At 43.5% G+C, this 21816-nt stretch overlaps 1 protein-coding gene across 5 annotated transcripts in view; it reads right to left on the minus strand.

Moving 5' to 3' along the window:
• The window catches only part of LOC149859485 (lethal(3)malignant brain tumor-like protein 4), a 93983-nt gene that overhangs the window by 18490 nt on the left and 53677 nt on the right, over positions 1 to 21816 (minus strand). For 4 of the 5 annotated variants that reach the window (XM_090058844.1, XM_090058842.1, XM_090058843.1 and 1 more), the window contains exons 14-20: positions 17769 to 17879; positions 16527 to 16641; positions 16322 to 16421; positions 13012 to 13176; positions 11214 to 11348; positions 10307 to 10368; positions 5530 to 5696 (exon numbers count right to left, since the gene is read on the minus strand). In XM_090058844.1, the coding sequence (XP_089914970.1) occupies positions 5530 to 5696; positions 10307 to 10368; positions 11214 to 11348; positions 13012 to 13176; positions 16322 to 16421; positions 16527 to 16641; positions 17769 to 17879 (855 nt within the window). The remainder of the gene's footprint in view (positions 1 to 5529; positions 5697 to 10306; positions 10369 to 11213; positions 11349 to 13011; positions 13177 to 16321; positions 16422 to 16526; positions 16642 to 17768; positions 17880 to 21816) is intronic. The other variant, XM_090058845.1, reaches the window with a different exon arrangement.

Consider the following 21816-nt stretch of genomic DNA (forward strand, 5'->3'; position numbering starts at 1 on the left):
GGTTTGCTGCTGAGCATGCGGGGGACCGCCACACTCCAGTGGAACACTTCATCCATGCCAGCATCACAGTATTCACGAGTCATGCCTGGTACCTCGAGGTATGTAGAAAAAACATTTAAAGCTATGTCTATGGCTGAATTGCTGATTCTCCGAATCGGCATCAAATCTTCAGATTCAGCCAGATCGAATCAGGGACAGTGATCTGAATCAACGAATTGAATCACTGTCCCTGATTCGGGCCAAATCTGAATTGAATAAGGCCTGTTTCACACACCTACTGCTTATGTTTATGAGGCAAGCAGTTCCAGTAACCCCCATTGATTTCACTGTAATTGTAGATATACAACACCTGTCAGGATCAGGAACAGTATTTAACTAGTGTCATGCCAGCAGGGAAAGCTTTTTCGGGGAGCTGCAAAAACATTAACCTTCACAGGAAGCACATTCGGATCTACTGTATGAAAAGATAAATCCAGCATAAGTTATGAGGACAGTTAATGGTCCCTGGGTTTCCTTTACAAAATAAGTCTCATAGAACTTAGAACAATATAAATACCTTCCTACAGGTTTCTGAATTGCCCTACTGAATTTAATAGAGAATATCAGCTATGATATAGTACAGTGGTTCTCCATGGCATCTTCGGGTGCTGTAAGATCCTTTTAAGAGTTGTGTTGTGCAACTATCACAATTAGGTGTGTGAACACCTACATAATTCACAAGATAAACCCAGAAATTTCAAACAGGAATCCATAGCATCAAAAACATTCTGACCTGCTGTGTGGTTTTTCTGGGTGCATCTACACATGCAATCAATGTGATGTGATAAACTCCAGAGCACTTTGAGCCAGAGCAAAACTGCTTCCAGGTGCAGCATTTACAAGTGAGTCCAGGAGCAGGCCCCTGGATGGATGGGCTGACCAAGTGCAATTTATGCCCCGGTCACCATCTACGTGTGTTTCAGAGCTGTAAAGTACTCTGCCATATGACAGTACTGTCCCCGACCCTACTATCCTATGGCAGAGTTAATTAGTTTACTGCATCCTAATACTGGTGCACATGTAAACAGCGATGCTTTACAGAGGAATCAATTAGTTAACTCCACAGTAAAGTGCAGGTGTAGGTGCACCCTCTGAGTTTCTTGCAAAAGAAGAACTGCTTTATGATTTTTCTAGTCAAGAAATAAGTGAAAACTAAAAATTGGCATTTTCTGAGAGGTGCCTTGAGTCTAAAAGGTTGAGAAGTACTGATAGAGTAGATTAAATAGGCAATGGAGACTGAAGCCAGGCAACTGTTCCTGGAAAGGATGAACTGGAACACTTGGATACTGGTGGGCTGAGGAAGCCTGCCTGATTCACAGCATAGCTAGAGGAGTAGGTTGGTGGCGGCCCTGAATCAAGACATGCCTTAGCCCAAAGGAGGTTCTCTGGAGTGGGACCTGAACCTGGAAATGTGGTGGTCTAGAGAAACCTTCCTGAGTTGTGGTGCTGCTTCCTGAAGAATGACTGTAGAATCTCTCAAGTAATGGGAAGGAGCTGCATGTCCCCACCAGGAGCTGGAGGGGATCTTAGGGAAAACCTTGAGAGGCCAGGAATACAGTGGCAGAAACCCCTGGTCAGTGGGAGGGTGACAGCTGCATCCAGAAGCTCTGGAACATAGGTAAACCTTCAAGAAGGAAGAGGCCAAAGGACACTGCATTCTGTGAAACTTCGTAGATTTGTATTATAAATTTGAGGGGGATATGACTTTAAAGACTTACTGACAAGAACTCTTTTTTGGGAGGGATTTTTCTATGAGAAGGTAAACCCTAGCTTGGCCTTTCCTTCCAACAGCATTCTCTGTATGCATAATATCTGCAAGGAAGCAGTCCCAAGGACATGGGTTTGTATGCCAGGGAAGGAAAAGAGAAGGTCTGTATCCATAGGTTTTAGAGCAATTTCTAAAGAACCTAGTAAGTTCCAGAAAACTGTCCCTAACAGTTGCAGTGAAGTCTGATTTGAATCATTATTGAAATCATCATAACTCTGACTTCTTTAAAATTACTTTTCTTCTGATAGACACTGTATGCATCTAAACGTGCAATTAATTCAAAGCAATAACTCTGGAGCAGTTTGAGCTGGAGTAAATTACTCCAGGAATTGGAACCTTCCAAATCGATTTGGAGAGATTCAGAAAGATTCAATGATTCAGACACAGACACATCTTCAAAATGTTTTTTCTACATACCACAAGGTACAAGGCAGCTTGTGAATGCGGAGATGCTGGGGTGGATTGAATGTCCCACATGAGTGTGGGGGGATCCCAAGCACTCTTGGCAGCAGACCTAGAAGTGGACCAGAAGCGCTTCCAGTCCACTTCTGGCTGGGGGGGCCCTCCTGTGCCCGCCAGACTCTGCAACTCAGGCCTCCTGGGGTCCCCCCATGGCTTATCACTGAGCTGGGGGGACATCACCCCGTGCTTGGCGGTGAACCTGGAAGTGGATTAGAAATACTTCTACTCCACTTCCAGGTTCACTGCCAACCATGCGGTGGAGCCCCCCCCCACTCCTGTGGGATGCTCCATCTGCCCCAGCATCACAGTGTTCACAAGCTGCCCCTTGTACCTTGAGGTATGTAGGAAAAAAACATTTAAAGCTGTGTCTATGGCCGAATCGCTGATTCAGCATTGAATATTCAGATTTGGATTCGGCTGAATCGACTCAGGACAGTGATTCAAATCAACAAACTGAATCCGGCCCGTTTCGCACACCCCTAGCATTAATTAGTTTACTGTGGCCTAATACCATTGCATTCCACAGCCAATTAGTCCACTCCACACTTAAGCACAAGTGTAGATGTTGCCACTGACTAGCATATTTAATTCTCTCTCTTTTACTGAGTTTTGTTTGCAAAGGTAGTTTAATGTTGGTGTCAAACCTACTCTGCAAACTCCTTTTAACACCAAACTAAAGTATGACTGACAAACCTGTAAGGAAAAATGCAAATAGGAGCAGGGCTTTGTAATCCATATGCATTCTGCACAAGGACAGTCCTATCATCTCCCTCCCACGCCCCCCCACACACATGTATTAACAGCTCATAAAGGATTAACTAATGAGCAGTTCAACTCTTTGTCATGTATTGGTATACTTCTGAAACTAAATATCTCCTATTTTGACAACATAACAGCAAGCTTTCTGTATATAGCATGCCTAGATACAAATTACAGCTCCTGTTGACTGGACAGTATTACTGCAAGGAAATCTTTGCTTGGGCCCAATTGCTGCTGGCCACTCTATGGCTTCCCTCCTGACCCTGCGTCTGCCACCAGTGAAATAAGCTCCATGCACTTGCTCTATTGGGCACTCCAGAGATTGGCAATGAGGCACAGATGGCTTGCAGCAGCCCAGGTGCATTTCTCAGAGCTGTGCTCAGACTCTCTTAGGAAAGCATCACTGAGGAGTGAACTCAGGTTGGCTCTGATAGTTACTCCTTGTTAGCTGTGCCCAAAGGGAGAAAATGCCCAGGGCTTCTTTTAAAAAAAAAATTTAAAAAAAATCAAAATCAGCAGGAGACACAGGGCGGGGGAAGCTGTATAAAGAAGCCTCAGCTAGTGGAGATTGAAGAAAACATTTATTCCTGAAATGTAAATTTCATGAAATAAAAACAGAAATTTAGTTTCAAATGAGAAGAAAATTTTACCCTGTGGTGCCTGCTGTTTCAGGTGAAGGATCTCTCTCTGCCAGAGTTTGAAGACACCAGGGACCAACTAGGACAAACTCTTGCTTTGTAAAATGTGTTAGAAGTCCACATTCCAACAAACCAGATCTAGGTACTGCCCACATGTAGCAAAGCTTCCTAACTTTTTATCAACTTCCTAGGCCTCAGGCTATATTTCATCACACATCCTGATCCTGCACGTTCTACTTAAATGGAAACCTCACTGGTTGCTGGGAATCTCTCTGGGAATTCCAGATGTAGAAGACTCACAAAATGGGGCCTCTTTTGTTAGCACTTATGACCGAAATATTTATGACTGTAGGAAATGTCCTGTGTTACTTTAATTGATCTCCTTCTCCATGGAGCCCTCACGTCTCCATCTTCCAAGTGGTTACTAACATACCATTTAACAGATTGCAGCCAGACCACAGTCCACTGCCTTTGGGGGTTCAAAGCTCAGGATCATACTGCTCCACACTCACAGTGCTCTGTGTTTATATTCACCTGTTACCAATTTAATACCCCACTTAAATTCACCCTATACTGCCTTTAAACGTCAGCTGTAAAAGGCAGTTATTATTTGGTTTGTGCTTAACTCTGCTCTTGATGAAGCAGCCCTAACATTTTGTCCATAATAAGAAAACATTCCACTTGTTTTTACATCAGCAGAGTAACACACCTTGTTTTCCCCAATTTGACTACAGGACTTTCTGGAAAACTGGCCTGGAAGCTTTCTTGACTCCCAAAGGAAGGCACACGGATGGTCAATCATTCACACAAATTCTCTCCCACTCACTTGTTATGAATGTAATTTAAATAAGTTTTCACTGAGAAAGAGAGAGAAACACTGAGTTTTAAACAGACAACATATTCTACCTCATAACTGCTCACAGGCTTCAGTCTCTTGTGATATTTTAATCCCTCTAGACTCCAAGGAGCTCCAGAGAATAAAGATCTAAGTCAAGATCTAACTTCTCTGATGATAGAAGACAGTGAGGAAAACACTTTTGGAAAACCTCTAAGACTTTCTATGCACCATAAAGCAGCAAAATAAAGGGCATAAACTTTTTTTCTGCTTTCCAGGTCACCTTGCACCTTGAAACCATCTACCTTACAACATGTTTCTCCTGCATAAAAGGCCAGAAATTACACTCCAGGAGTCAAGTTGCTGCTACTTCCTAGCCGGTGCTGCAAATACTACTTATGCCCCAGGCAATGAGGCAAAGATAACAACTCAGCACACAGACACGTATTGTTATCACATATTACCTGACTGCATGGGACAATACTTATTTAGGAGTGCTGCATCTCATAAGCTAGGGCTGAAAAAATGTATCCCCAGCTGCATGACTACATCTATTGGAAATCAGGTTATACTGTGGACAGTTTTGTTTTGTGTGTGAAACAGATAGGGAGAGGAAGAAGGAAGCCACGCATATAATTTTGCTACTACCTGCATTGTAAAAGTAAAGCACCAGCAAAGTCAGGGTAGAAAAACCATGAGGGGTACCCAGTATTTATTGCCAGCATCGTGTTTTAAGACTACAAGCATCAGATACAGGTGGCCAGAAAAAGAACTGGAATCAGGGAAGCCCACAGGTTTGACAGGAAAAGGTTAATACAGATTTTTTTTTCAGGAATCTGTGTAAAACTTCTTGCTGAGCCAGTATTTTCCTGTATATGCCAGAGCTGCAAAGCAAATAGATAAATCAGTGCCTGTATAGGAGAGAGGGAAAAAAAAGATGTCTTCTAATTAGCACTACAAAAAAGGGAGACCTGAGATTCCCTCAAGCGTAACATACAGAACAGGTAGACATACAGCAAGTGACTCACCTCTTCCACGGTCCATCTGGCCACATGCTTGGCAGTAAGGCCCGAAACCTCCGGCAGCAGCTTGCAGTGCTGCTCCCAGCAGAGATGGAGGCGGTGGGTCGGGTTGGAGGACAGGGAAGGCATGAAGACAGACTGATGGAGGGCCTGCTGCAGAGTGAATTCTGTGTCTGGAAAAGGAAACAAGAGGAGCCACAGTCAGTTCTGAAACAGGAGCAGGAAAAAAATGGTGAGGGGGGAGGGGGAGAAGAGCATTTAGGAAGCAAAGAGAAGGTGGAACAAGCACACGCAGTGCTGTGACATGGCACGCTGTACTCAGAGCATGCACCCCCCAGAAAGGAAAAGAAAAAAACAAAACAAAACAGAAAGGTTGCCAGGCTGAAGCTTTATTATTAGCTGCTTCTAGGGAAAATGATGTCATGCTGCTGACAGAAGATGTTTGCTTTTTATTGACAAGGTGGAAGAGTTCTGGTAACAGCACCTTCAGCTGGAAATAAATGGCACCATTCCAGTTCACACCGAGTAACCAACTACGCATGCCAGCTGATGGCCTGTGCCAAATACCTCCCTGCCCCCACTAAGAGAAGCTAAGGCCTGCAAGGCTGGCGGTTCCCCCCAGACACCAATATTGTTTTCCATTTGTCAAATGATGCTGGTTTTATAAAAGAAAGCTAGCTCCCTCCCAAATGAGATCATTTGATTAGTGCAGAATCATGATCCGATAGGGATTTGTCTGGTCATACAACAGGAAGTGAAGCAAAAGACAGAAACAGCATGGAGCACGTTCTTATGTTTTCAGTAGTTAATGTTTCTTATCCCCTTTCCTCCCCCTCCAAAAGACACAAAAAGGAGGCATTTCTAAACACTAGAATGCTTCCTGTGAAATGTTCAAGTTATATGGTGCCACCATGTGGCAATGAAGAATTATGTTTTGCTACTTTATAGGCAAGAAAATAAAAGCAGAGTATAAAATACAGTTTTCATCCTTGTCTTCCCTCCCCAGCCAAAAACATGACTAATAAACATAAAGCAAAAATTATTAGAGTAGTGCCTAAGGGCTGACATGAACAGGGCCCGTTAGTGCTAGGTTCTGTACAAGTGCAGAGTGGGAGACAGACCCTGTCCAAGGACTGTGGAGAGGGACAGAAATGACATGCAGAAGGCGCAATGTCATGGCAGGAAGCAGATGATTCTTGAGGGTTCGGTTTAGCTAGGAGGGGATCAGCTAAATAGAAAGGCAAGGGATGAGGGTGAGAGTGTGGGAGTCAAGCTGATATGAAAAAAAAAAATGGATGGGGAGAGGGTTGCAAAGTAAACAGCTTTCAGGATGTCCAGAGTATCCTGCTTTGGCTATTTCTACTTGTACTGGTCACTGCCTCTGGGCATCTTTTCTCTGCAGTCTTCTCTTAGGGCCATATGGCAGATGCAAGAGGCAAGGACCCAGATAAGTCCTGGTGTTCCTATAACCTTCCCTGCACAATTCTGGGTGTGCTAGGAATTAAACTCCTGCATTTACCCACAGAAGAAACACAGCTTCCCTTCCTTTGCCCAGCCAATGTATCCCACCCCATTCTGAATGGACTACTTCTGACTAGAAGAGACTTTGGACTTCATGGAGCACTTACTGCTTGCCTTCAGATGGTGATGACTTGAATTCTCTGCTACTCAGGCTGAAGTCAATTAATACCCTAGGAGGAACAGGCTGTATATGCTCAGGCAATTCCAGGGGGGGTGGGAGGGAAACTAACAGGGTCTATCCAATTCCAACTTCCAAGACGATAAGATTCATGTTAACACTTTGAAGTTATTCCAGTGTACCTTTTTAACCTCTCAGTTCTCATGGCGTCCTTGGGTCTAATCCGTACTCCTTTCTTTTTGCCTTGCCTTTGGGCTAGCCTAGCAGAATACAGATCACACACATAATCCCTGCATTGCCCACTTCATGAGGCAACTTTCAGTAACTGTTTTTGCAATGTCAGAGTGCTAGGTGTTCCCTCCCTCCCACCACCCACAAGAGGAGAGGAAGAAGCAGAAGAGGGTAGACATTTTCTGCCTTTTCAGTGGTGCCAAGACAGACTGATAAAAAATTATGAATCAAACCTTATAACACAACATCAACGCATGATGGTCTCAGTATTGTGCCTCCAACTACATTTTAAAGCTGCAGGGAAGCAGAAGGGTCAGCAAATACATTTAGGGACCATATACTGCACTGGAAAATCCACTGAAGGACAGGAGACTACAGGGGAAAAGTCACTAGAAAAAGATAGATTAACAAGAGAAAAAGATGGATTAACAGGAGAAAAAGCTGAAATGAGCTTCTTTACACCACAACTGTAAAGAAGAAATGGCAAGCTTCTGAGATCTCCAAGCCTTTTTCCCAGACCATGGGAAAACAGTGCAAGATGCAGAACATAGCTCAGTACCAGTTGATACTGGCTTCATTATTAGATACAGAGACCAAAGGGGAAAGATACAAAAATAAAGGCAGGTCCAAGAGCAACTAAGAATTTCTTTTCATATAAGGGAAAATGCTGAAAGGAAAAAAAAAATACTCCATAAGGTAGAGGACTGTACAAGAAGAGACCAACCAAAACTATAAAGAGCCTGGTTTATGTCCTTTCTGAGGTGAGAAAGGGGAAACTATTTATAGTCATAACTACACCTCTTTCTCCAGGGACTGGGGAATAACCTCCACAAAGGAGCATATTAAAAGCACTATACTTTGGAAAAAGTTTAAATTTCTAGACAAGCAAAGCACAGATTAGATTTTGGGGATAATCCTGTAGAGGCCACTGATGGGGAGAAGGGGGAGACTAATAGGTTCTGTCCAACTTCAACTTCTAAGACCATTAGAGTCATGCTAACACCTTAAAACGCAAAGCAATATGTTTCAAAACCTATTAACATAATGAGCAGCATGACACTTTGTTAAAAATAATCCAGACTCACTCTTCTCACTTAAATTCTTGAAAACTTTACAAGTGAGAGATTGAAGTTCCTCAGATTTGTGAACAATCCTTTATTTTTCTGGCATCTTTTTAATTTTTTCTGTTGTGCCCACTATTTCCCCCTCATTATTTCTTTTTCACTCATTTCAAACAGGCTGTTACTTCACCCTTTTGTCTCTTCTGCCTTCACCCCTGTTAAACTTTTACACTTTTCATTATACCTTTCATTATCTTGGGCACATGGCAAGGTAAAGGGAACCTGTACATGTTTGCTCCTAAATTTATAAGTGGCTGTGAAGTGCTGTAAACACCACTGAGGAGCAGGAACTGCTCAGGGGGATAATCACTAGGAATTATCAAAACAATTTTCTCTTTGCTTAAACTGACTATTGTTGGAAAGCTTCTAACTGTGATTTGTGGTGGTTATTTCACAACTGACAAGTGGTGGAAGCCCTACTGTTCTAATTATTTAAAGTTAGATGAGAAAAAAGCCGGGAACAATACACTGTATGCCAGTGTACTGAGAGGCCAGCGGACGGCTGCAGATGGCTGATTAGCATTTTCTCTGTAATATTTATGATTCTGTTTAAGGTGAGTGTAAGTGGAACAGGTACATTTTTTCCCTTAAGGCTAGAACAGACATTACTGCTGCCATACCTGGAAATGTTATGTAACCATGAACACAAAAATGAGCAGGAAGTAAAAATGAATTAAGACCAAAGGCAGGCACTTGCCCCAATTTGTTCCTGCTTAGCTATTTTGGATTGGAGACTTATTACTAAAAGCTGGGTCAGCTTGGTTATCTGAACTGGCTTTTTATAGTAAAGCTGAAAGTTAAGCATGTGGTTTGCCAAAATATATTCAGTGAGAACCACTTTAAGATTAACTAACTGTGTTCCAGAGGAAACATTCCACTTTCTACCCTGCCCTGACACTCTCTTGCTTTCTAGATATTAGGAGAGTTTTAAATGCCTGGGGAAAAAAAAAAATCACTGAAGCAATTCTTAACTGCTGCCATATGAAGACTGCCTGATGTGCTTCATAGGAAAGGGGTTGGTGGGCCTTAGTCCAGCTGTCACAGACAGATGTTCACCTGAAAGCTAGGACCACAATAAAGAGTAGCAATTGGCCCCCCTGTTGGCTGCCTGAGCACAGAAGCTGATGACTGAATAAGGAAATCAAACCCCCCTCACCATTAGAGATCGGTTTCTTTAAAGAAGGAAGAGAGTACATCCACAGGGAAAATTTCTTTTCTTGCTAACATTTTGCATGAAGATGTAACACTCTAAAGCTGTTTACAGACATTAAAAAACCCCCTAAAAAACACTCCACACTTTATCAGAAGAACCAGCACATTAGTTTGACCCAACCCTGTAGCATTTGTATAGATCAGGCACTTTAGTGGGGCTTTTTGGAGGTTTTATCCAATACCTGATAGAATCAGCTATTACATAAAAGTGCCAAAAAAGCCCCACTAAAGCACCTGGTTTATACAGACGTTGGGTGACCCGGGTCCAATTAACATGATGCCTCTTCTGGATATAGGCTGGGCTCAGTGTGGGAGTGCGCCAAGTTTTAAGTGCCATTTTTTGGGGTGTGGGGGTTAACATTTCTAGGTAGCCTAAAGCATGAAGTCTAATTGATTAATTAATTTAACTGAGAGTATGAGGAAAGAAAGGTAAGAGAGATCTAGAGTGTAGCATGCATTTGACATTTCTGACATAATTCACCCGAGTGAGGAAGCAGACTTAAAAAAACCATATGGTAACAAGTAGTCTGATAGGTTTGATAAATGCAACACACAAGCAAAAAAAAAAAATTCAACCAACCATTTCCATAGTCTTCCTGCTTTACCAGCTGGAACTTTATATAGGCATGCTGGGAACCAAGCCTGAAAATATAAAACAGTTTTATAAATGTAATAAGGCACAGACCATAGAGATCAATGCTCCTCTACATGGAGCATTAACAGGATTCATTTAAGAGTCCCAAGATCTTTTTCATTTTAAAATCGGCAATAACACCACTTATTCTCCTTTCACCCCTTTCCAGATCTTTTTAGCAGGGTTATACTGCTAAATGCACAGCAAAGAATGTGGATTTAAGTACACCACAAGCAATGCAAAGACACTGGATGCATCGTCACATGCAATTAGCACAGAGCAAAACTCCAGTATAAATGCTGCGCCTGGGAACACAGCACACTGAGTCCAGGCAGAACAGCCCTGGCTGGCAGAAGACCTGGGGTGCAGAAATCAGTCTGCCAGCCCAGGACTGTTCCTCCCCAGCTCAACTTGCTGTGGGGAATGACAGTACTATACAGTGCAGGGCTAGCTGGCAGGCAGCCCCTGTACTGTAGCATCCTCCTGACCCATCCAGCCCTGGTCACCATCTACATGTATACTTTGGCATGCTGAACTCCACCATAGGATAGTACTTGCCCCATATAGTACTTAATTAATTTATTGTGCCCTGATAGGGGTGCATGTATAGACAGTGATGCTTTGCTGAGGAGCTTAGTCATCGCTGCAGTAAAGCGCATGTGTAGATGCACCCACTGCCTCCCAAATAAGTGAAAAATGTTGTTACTTATTATTTCAATCACACAAAATTGCAAACTGTGTGGCACTTGGATGTTTTACAGGGCCACTGCTTCCCTCCCTTATTTCAGACAGGGCTGCAGTAGTGGAAATGTAACTGCTGGTGCATTAAAACATGCTGCAAAGTCTTATTTACTTTATTTGTTTCACTTTGGTATCTGCAGACGACTGCTCTTCCATCCAGTCTTTCGCCTGACTGTTTTCGGACTGCTCCGACAGACTATGGACACTGCTTCGACCAGATCTTTCAGCATCTTGCACAGCAGATTTTCTACAGAGACATTAAGACAGGTTCATTAAACTGGAAGGCACCTCTTTCCTCCCTGCAGAAAGAGGAATGTTGATTGTTGTTTTACTTGTAAAGAAACTTTGAGTAATAATAGCTCCCAAGCACCATCTAGTGGTTTAAAATGTATTCTCCCTTCTAATGATTACTGATGCAGTACACAATGCTTTATGCTTTAGTCTTTAGTGCTGATGCAGAGATTAGGTGAAAAAAATTAGCCTCTGCGGCTGACGCTCTGATCAGCCAGGAATGCACTGAAGCATTCGTTTTAGTGCATCAAAAGATTTAAGGATTTTTACACTTTGATGCCTTTCGGTAACATTTAAAAGACTTCCCAGGACTAAGTGTGGTGCGTAGAGTGAGTTGCAGCAGGTGTGCAAGGCAAGGGGAGGCAGTGGGGCACTCCACAATTTGCACCATAGAATTCAAATTTCCCATCATCAGAAAATTAAGTATTTAAAACAGCAATACATCACATCTGTAAAGTATTTTGTAATCTAGGATTCCAGAAAAGAGATGTACAGAACCACTGAAACACAGACACCTCTGGGGCTGAGGATGCCAAGTAGGATCAAAGCACACTTCTGGGAGAGAAAGGAAAATTTGGCCAAAGCATGCAAAGGACAAGTCCTCTTTTTACTAAAGATGCCCTGACCTTTTTAAAGTCTAAGTGGAGCAAAGGGGAAGAAAAAACAGATACACAAACAGTGTGGTTGGAATGGACCTTGCTGAGATCTTTATCTATGGCTCCATAGGCATGTAATGCAATAAAACTCTTAACACCCAGTTTGGCTTAGTAATATATTTTGGCTGATCCCTGCACCCAAGATGTTGATGCATACATTTTCCTCAGTGATACTCAACTCTCAGCAACAGCTCAAATTCAGATCTGCCAACCTGAAGATTCTCAAACTACACAACAGGCTATATCTGGAGTTCTCAAACTTTTTAGACTCACAACACCCTTTGGAAGATACCAACTTTTAGCTTTCATATTTTTTACTACAGAAAAATAATAGAGCAATTCTGTTGCTGCAAAGAACTCAGAAAGACCACAACAGGGCAGAATGTTTTTGACACTATGAATTTTTATTTGAAATCTCTGGGTTTATCTGATGGATCAGGTTTGTACACTTAAGAGTCCTCGCATTGCATGCTACCCCACATCCCCCTTAAAAGGGTCTCAAGGCACTCAAGAGTGCTGCAGCACCCTGGTTGAGATTCATTGGGCTCTACATAGTAACATTATTTTACCAACCAAAAGAAAAGCAGACAAATCTGGGGTGGAATGCAGCAGTAGTGCACAGAAATCCTGCTTGACAGTTTTAGGACAGGAAACTAAGAGAACTCCTGTAACTCAACAGAAAGGGCAAGGGAAAATTTATAGAGGCAGAATGTAATTTCCTTTGCTGGAATTTGACCAGGGCAATAGGATTAAAGAGGAAAGAAATCTATTAAAGCATGTAAGGAGTGTATCAGTGCATTGTTCTATACCGGGGTTATTCAGGGTATGGGTCAATAGCCTACAGAGATAAAGCTAGTGCTTTAACTACTTCTCTGTAAAATGCCAGGTCTTTCAGTCTTCTGAAATAATGCATAAGTATTATTAGCAGAGTTCCAATAAGCAAAGTGATAATGCCAGCCTCACCTGGATAGTGGAGAGTCTTCCTGAGAGTCTACGAATGGTATAGGAGTCTCTGGTCTCTTGGATTTCTGAATGCTATTGCTGGATGAAGGCCTCTCCCCACTCAGGCGATCCTGTAATGAGCTCTCCCTATTGAGGTTAACTTCAGAATATGGGCAGCCTACTAGCCTGTGCAGGGGTTGGGGGGAGACAGGGAGAGAGAGAGAGAGAGACTTGACTTTTTAACCCTTTATAAAGGTGTTAAAACAAAAGATGAAAGTGCAAAAGTGTGTGGCTCCTTCTAGGAGCCAAGTATGAAATGCTTTTCAGTAATAAAGTGCATTTATAGACATGCTCTGGGAGGCAGGGAGCAGAGGAGGGGCACTTTAATTAGAGTAGCTCCAAGAGCCACATTAACTAAAGCGCCCAGAATGTCATGTGTATCAGCATCCCCACGCTGAAAATGGAAGCAGGGTGTTTTGAACTAAAGCTAATCAAATGAGCTTTAGTTTAAAGTGCCCTGCCACCATTTTTCAGTTCAGGGATGCTGATACACATGACGCTAGTCTGCTACAGCACAATAATTATCATGTTCCAAGGCACTATTATAACAGTGCATTGGAGCAGCCTCCCTGCACATGTATGGAACCCCAAAATAACTGTAAGACCAGAAGTTGAAACTCCCTTCCTCTGCGTGACGGGGTGACCCAGGAAGAGGGGTCTGCCTGGCGCCACTCCGAGATGGAGCCCAAGGCCAGTGTCTGAGCTCCGGTACAGCGGAGTCCTGCAAAAGCAGGACTCCAGAAAGATTTACCTGCAGGGATGCAACAGACAGACTGGGAGCAGCAAACCCTGGTACCATGGTGTTTTATTAGCTCCTGTGTCATCTGGCTGGCAGTCACCCAGTGGATGATGTAAAAGGGCTGTGCTGAGCTGGGCAACTGAAAGAAGGCATGGGCCTGACGGAGAGAGAGCAGGAAGAAGGGAGGCTGAAATGAGCCAGGTAGACCTGCATTTATCACCGGGAGAGGGCCCTGGGATGAAGAACCGGGGTGAAGAAGGGGCGTGGATCAGCAGCAGAGCCAGGAAGCCCAGAGGTCTGTGAGGAAGTCCCTAGGCTTGAAGGCTTGTGCACTCAGTGCTCCAGATGGTCCTGTCCTGAGGTAAGGACAAGAAGAACTATTAGGACAGGGAGGATTTGGGATATAGCCCTAGCCCGGGAGGTATTGGGCATTGGGAAGGGGTTGCACCTGAATAAAAAGGGTCACCCAGTTTGTCTGGAGGGACACATATCATTTCTGGATGATTACGTTCCTTTGATTCTTTCCTGGGCTGGACTTAAGAGTGGAGACACCCCACCGCCGATAGCACCTGAGCTGTTGGACCCTGACATTGCTAGCCAGGGGAACCAGGCATACCACAACACCCAGCTGGCATGTGGATGGGGTGTAGGGGAAGTGTAGCCTCACATCACTGGGACCCTGCACCATGAGTAACCTTGTGGGTCACCCAGAAGACACCACTGACTCCACCTTATCTTGATCATAACAATTAAGGCATGGAATGGTGAGTGGGAGGTGTCCCTCTTGTGGGGCAGGTAGACCCCTTAATGGAAGTTGTCCCCGTGACACCCTGCAACATCTGTCATGGGTTACACATTTAAGATTAGCTGTCAATCTTCCCCCTTGCAGTGTCCCCTTGATGGCCCAGTGCAACAAACTGGTCCATGGTTTCATAGTTGGTTGCGTCGGAAGGGGCCTGAGCAGATCATCAAGTCCGACCCCCTGCCATGGGCAGGAAAGAGCGCTGGGGTAAAATGACCCCGACTATTGTTGCAAGGTGAACTGTCCAACTCAAATGAAACATGTGCCTGGGGAAGGGAGAGGGGGAGACAGAGGAAGACACACAGAGAGAGACAGAGATACACGTTTTATTAGGTCATATAGTCACTACCCTTCACCTTCTCCTAAGCAAAGGTGTATTCACTTGCAGCCTATTTTGGGATGCAGCGAGGGAGAGTGGATAGTCAAGAGATCCCAGAGGAACAGAGAATAAGTATGTTTGGCACCTGCATGTCACATGCATACTGTAATGAGTAAAAATGTATTATTTGGCAAGGAAAGGTAAACCAAGGAAAGAAACTAGGAAGAAGAGTATGCTCTGAGTTGCGCTGGTGACTTCAATGGATTGACATCTACGTAAAAGAAAGCAGAATCTGTTTTAGAATCTAGTGTAGAGATCAGTGATGGAAAAAAAACCCAGTTAAAGCAGAATTTCAAGGAAGGATTTAAAAGAGGCAAGTGAGGCCACAGAGTATACAGGGTCAAGAGTGTGTTTTTAACGGCACAAAGCAGCATTGTATCTTTTGGGAAAATGAGAGAATGAGAGCATCAAGATAAGCTAACCTGGCACTGAACTGACACCACACTGTCAGAGTACAAAAGAGTAAACTTCTTTACAAGTGAGTGAAATTACAGGGTAAGCTTTCTGGACTGCCCCTCTCCATTACAGATTTCACCAACATGACTACTCGAGTAGAGAATAACATTTTATGAAAACTAATGCATTAAGGCTCAAAATTTATCTGGAAGGCAAATATAATTCATTTCAGAGATAGAAAACCAAGATACAGTCTTAGTGGATGAGCTAGCATTAGAAAACAAGGTCATCGGACTCCTAGACAGCATTGCTGCTTAATAGCTTAATAAGAACAACTATCTATTAGCCTCCTTGTCTCTGCAGAAATTCATATGAAACAAAAACAAATATTTAACACCTCTGTTGTACTTCCCAGTTTCAAAGCATTCTGCAGACATTAAGCATCTAATCTTTGCAACCCTATGTGAGGTAAGAAAGTCTAATCTCACTTTACAGAGAAAGCAAGCCAAACACAGAGTTTAATTTCACTATACTCTCACAGGAAGTCACTAGCAGAGCATGAAATTCGACCTTGTTCTGCTAACATTTGTACTTTAATAACTATGCCATGATCTTCCTTTCTCTTCATAGTCTTTTTCTTGTGTTTTCCTCTCAGAGACAATATATTCCAAAAGAGACCACTTTAATGATGGTGGGCGGTAGAAACCAAAGTGAATTGCTAATAAGGCAGATATCTGTCTAGTTTAACATTGCAATGCAATCTCTCTTACGGTACTACTGGTGCAAACTGAATCATAGTACAGTACCATACTCAGGCATGAGAGGGAGCTGCAGTCACAGATATAACAGGACTTTCCCCAACATTTCCAGTGCATTACCATGGACATCAACAGAAGTCAAGAAGCTAAAGCTACAAAACATGGAAAATTATCCCTTGCACTCCATATACACGTACGTATAATGTGTTCCATAGCGGGGTCCTCTGACATGACCAATACCCTGACAGCCAGGGGTAGGGCACCCTTGCCCAACTGTTCCCATTGTATCAGCAGCTCCTAATAATGAAAACAGTTAAACAAGATCTTGTAAAAGGTCCCATGCATTAGAACAGATCAGAGAAAAGAAATGTAAATGTAAGCACCCAATGCTGTCCTCCTCACCTAGTGGAACCTGTAGAGCATGTCCAGTTTTTGCACACCAGCCTACTGGGTGAATATCTGGGCTGTCTGAATCAACCCAGAAATCATAGTTACGGTCCCACCCATCAAAATGGACCTAAAAGAGGAGCAAATAATCACACAAATAACACCACAAGTGAGAGATACAGTTAAGGTATCCAGATATGACTCAGCTTTCACTTTAACTTCTTCCTTTCTCCTCAATTTTTATAAAAAATTCCATTTGCAGCTGAAACACTGAATGCTGTTAAAGTTGCATACAATCTCCTCCTTTCACATGTTCAGCATAACTACTGTATCTGTTTTTGCTTGCTTCTGTGGTTACAAAAACCAAAGAGATCCAGCTAGCACAGTCAAATCATAGGGCCTACAATAAAGCATGGATCACAGGGATGTTAAATCGTACTCTTTAAATTTGGTTTAAATGTTTGCAAGCTGAATCACTTCATTACTTGGCTTGTGCTCCAGGATTCCAAAAATATTATTAATGCCAATAAGTTAGCCCACTCTAGTTGTTTCTATGCACTGAAACAACTAGAGTGTTTTGACAGGTCAAAGGGATGATAATAGAATATAAATCACTTCAACTTCCATGTTGCCAGTCCAAATTCAGAGTGAAGCAACAGCTATTTAAGTTGTTATGGTCTCATGAATGCTTAGTAGGCCTCTGAGAAGCAGCAAGTATTTGCTTTGGATTTGGCCAATTTGGATGGACAGTGATTCAATTTGGTGATCTGAATCACTGTCCCAATCAGAGATCTACCCATAGACTATACAGGCAGTCCTCAACGATGCTGGACACAGCTGCCTCCAGCACATGCCCACTCCCATGCCCTCCTGGACCAGCAAGCCACCAGAAGAGCAGCTCCCAGACCGGTGGCACACAGCAGCAGGGGCCTCCCTCCTCAAGTCCTGTGCCCCGCCCCCTTGGCTGGGCAGCTTGTCCCAGCCACAGCCCCAATCCCTCCCTCGCTGTGGGGACATTGATCTGCACCCCCCATGCTCTTTCCTTCTCCCCTCCGCCCACCACAACATACTTACCAGCTGGAGGCAGCTGTGTCCAGCATCACTGAGGACTGCCTGTACATGTAGTTTATGGCCAAATCTCTAAATCTAAGAGTATGCGTGGTTTCCATAGCAAGGACACAAACTAAACTTATTCTGTGCCTCAAATCAACAGCATTTTTAGATGGAAGGGTAGTTTACTTAGCTTGAAATGCATACCTTGATCTGATGGTCATCTTTATCAACAATTGTTGCCACCCTTATTAACTTGGGATTTCTCTTGTCCACAGCCTCTAACTTCATATTAACCTGAAACCCATGGGCAGGACGCTGTAAAAGATTATCGTAAATAGACTGAAAAGTCCAGGTAGCATACAGCACTAGTCATTTTTATCTTGGACACAATATGTAGGTTCTTCCATATATCCATAAACAACCCTTTGTAACTTGTCCTCAGTCTTGCATGGCGCTGACTGCTTTTGAGGTCAAAATCAGATTTTCTGAAGAGCTGTGCCGGTAGCGTGCTAAAAGCCAAATTAGAGATGTTCTGATACATGGGTCCAATATCAGACTGACACTGACATAAAGAAAATTGGCTACATAAGAAATTGGCCCAATTTGCCTGATAAATGCCCGTGCGTGCGTGCAGCCGCAGCACAGCACTCAGGCAGCGAGGAGCACAGCCTGGCAGCATGGAGAGCTGCCTAGAGCTGGTAGGTCCATTGTGGTGGAAGGGAAGGAGGGAGGGAAGGGGCACAGAGGGGCAGATCAACGCCCCCTCCTCCTGTGGTGATGGAGGGGACAGGGGCATGGGTATGGGCTGGTGCTGCCCAGCTGGGGTCGGACAGGTTGCAGGATGGACCAGCGACTTGTTGGGAGAGGAGAGGGGCTCCTGCTGTTATGAGCAACAGTGCCCAGATCTGTGCAGGGTGGGACAGGGCAGGACAGGTGAGCTGCAGCTGCTCAATGGGAAGAGCTGGGACTGTGCTGGGCGCGTGGCAGCAGCACTGGGAGTGAAATTTGGGGTGGCTGCAGCCCCGTTTGTAGCCCTCGCCCAGCTCCCAGGGAGAAGAGTCTAGTGCAGCCCCAGCTCTAGCCTGCAGCTCCCCCCCGGCCCTCGACAAGTAGCAGGTCCAATCTGCGTCCTGCTCTACCCTGCCCTGCCCGGGCAGCACCTGCCCCTGCCCATCTCCCCTCCCCTCCCCACATGCCACTTCCCTCCCCCCTCTCCTTCCAACACAACGGACTTACCAGCTGAAGGCAGCTCTCCACGCTGCACTGGAAATCGGATTGGTATTGGCCAATATGCCTCCTTAGAAAAAAAATCAGATATTGGTATTGGCCCCAAAGATCTCTATTGGTGCACCCATAAGCCAGGCTCATCAATCGGGCCAATACAGAGGACCCTTTCACAGTCAATACCAGTGACATGTATTTCAAAAAAAGGGGATAAAGATTAAAAAATGAAATTGTTAGTATTGCTCTGGCACAAAGGCCATTCATCACCCCAGGTCATTTGGTTGAATTCCCATATGGACTGGGGCATGATTTTGACACATCAAGTAGTTCAGAATATATGTTTCAGAAGATTTTAGGCAGACTATGCATTATGTCAGTGCTTTATATACAGTTGGCATGCAGCTTGGGGAAAGATCATCATGTTGCTCCCTTTCTGTGGTTGAAAGCAATCCCATTCTACCAGCATTAAAATGATTTAACTTTCTGAAGAAACATGCATAATGTGGCCTCCTTTCCATCAGGATGTTGCAATCTCAAGTTAAGCCTTCAAATACCACACAGAACTACATCCTCCTAAGCTTTCACTTCACCAGTGGACTTGGAAATAAATGCTAGTGATGTAATATTATTGCAGCATGGTTTTTATTTTACATCAAAAGTAAAATTCCACCTTATCTGGGACTTTTCATTTTAGGCCTCCCCCCATCTCAAACAGTCTTCCCAATGGGCATCTCAAAGTGAACCTGAGGCAGATCAGATCTTGGCTTTGAGCTTGGGTTTAGGAATGCCCCTTCTAGAAAAACAGTTTTCAACCTGGAAAAATTTTTAATTCTGTGTAAGTTTTAAAATGCTACTCAGCTCCAACTATTTCCAGCAGAACCCTAGTATCCTATGTAGAAATTTTTCACAGAAACACACTCTTCCATTTTAAACTAGTTAGCTAGAGAACAATAACCAAACTTTTTCTGCCCCACTGCAAAACTCATGGGCTAATAAGACATCTTGTTCTCTAATATCCTTCTATTGAAAGCTGCTTTCTGTAAAAATAAGGATGTCAACCCTACAACACTTGAAAATGCATGGAAGGAGGAATGGATGGTCCTGGAGTAAGTTTACCAATTTCTTCATAAGAACTGTGTAATTTCTATCTCTATATCACTGCTGCTCTTTCCAGAGTATGAGAGAAACCCTATCTGATGCTCTGAACATCTCTGCTCGCTCTCTCCCTCTCTCTATATATATGTATCTTTATTCCTCTGGAGGTTCTCCTCACATCTAACCTACGCATTTCCGTTCTAGAGGATATCGTTTCTGTCCTTTTGGTTGAAACCAAACTTCCTATTATATGAAGAACAGTCTAGGGATGGATGCCAGATCTGTACATAGACCTATCGTCTTTGATTAAACACATAACCAAGGTTTCACTGCGAGCATGCCAAGATCTGAAACCCTCTTAGATAAGGATGTAGCAAATAGACTGGATGCTTTCACATAAGTAAATTGGATGCTTATTTTGCTGGGATCCTATGACCCCAGCTGACTTACTGCCCTTCAGGCAGGCGGCTGGACTCGATGATCTTCCCAAGGTCCCTTCCAGCCCTAATGTCTATGAAATCTATGAAAGCAGAGGAAGAACCTACCAACCATGAAGTTGAGATGTGTTTTTTTGGACTTTAACTCACTGATTAAGATCATACTGGATCTCCTTATTGCCAGAGTGCTCATAAAAATAATGGTCCTCAGGAAGAATGTTACATGATGATGACAAGATTCTCATGATGCTTTAAGAACAGCTGCTGCCCACACGGCCAACTTGTTTTTCCAAAAACCACTGCCCTTAAGCCATGGTCAAGATATTTTGTAAAACTACTAAAAGATCCCTTTCTTCAGATGACTTGCTCTAATGCATGTCCCTTGTAATACCCACATCTAAGCTTCAAATGATACACAGACAGTATTTGTGATTTTTTCTCTAAGATACTATGGCAGCATTTATCATCATCTTAGTCGTCATCTTCTTTCATATGACATTTTAGGATTACAACATTCACAGATTAATATTTAAATGTGATAACCATTCAACTGCTTTGGGGTAGCTGCATGGATTGATTTTAGATTGCCATTAAATGATCTAATTGGGCAATCGTTCACAATCTATTGCACTGTCTGAAAAATCACACCACAATCACAGCCCAGACTCTCTTTGATTCTACATTTGTGGAGTAGGTGATCACATTTTCCATGAAGTGTCTGGATGTGATTCAGGGAGGAACAAATCCTTCTCAGTAGATGAAATCCTGGCTGGGGGACTGTAGGGTTGCTGATGATATATTTCTGTGGCAAGTTGGTATTTGCCCAAGCTTCCCTCCATTGTTCTTTGGGGCTCCTGTTATCATCACAGAGCTTCTTGATGTATTTCCAGAAGGGTTTTCTAGATTGAAGCCTATCCGGTGGTGATGTCCTTGTTGATTGGGAGGTTTGGGTTACCAATGGCCTTATGGTATTCCCTCACGCAAAGATTATCTCAGTTCTTTCCTCTGAACTACCCAGTCAAATTTATGCAGTATTTGGGTAGCAGTTTCAGATAGGTCCCCTATTGCACTTGAGTATGTGGGCACTTACTTGTATGTCAGGACTCAGAGAGGTGACCCCGATACATGTACATTAGATTTGAGAACACAGACATGAGGATTTGTATTAACGCCATGACCTGTTCCCTCACAATCATTTTCAACATCTTTGTTCTCAGGTCATAGGTGAATGAGCTACCAAGAGATAAAAAGGAATTCACCACATGTCAGCAGCCCTGTAGTAACTGCCTGTATGCCTGATTTTCTCCAAAGTAACTTGTGACATCTTAGACCTCAGTGGAAGAGAGCTAAGCTGCCATGGGTCAGCCTCTATTTATTGCAAGGTAAGAGTACACACCAAAACAGTTATCACAGAGCAGAGACTGTGCAATAAATCCCCACCTGCTTTCACCTTGTAGTAGTTTGTTTGTGTGCTCATCCCCTTAATGACTGGGGAA

This window comes from Crocodylus siamensis, chromosome 7 (genome assembly GCF_052110815.1).
Source record: "Crocodylus siamensis isolate JL-2025a chromosome 7, ASM5211081v1, whole genome shotgun sequence".
NCBI classification, from domain to species: Eukaryota; Metazoa; Chordata; order Crocodylia; family Crocodylidae; genus Crocodylus; species Crocodylus siamensis.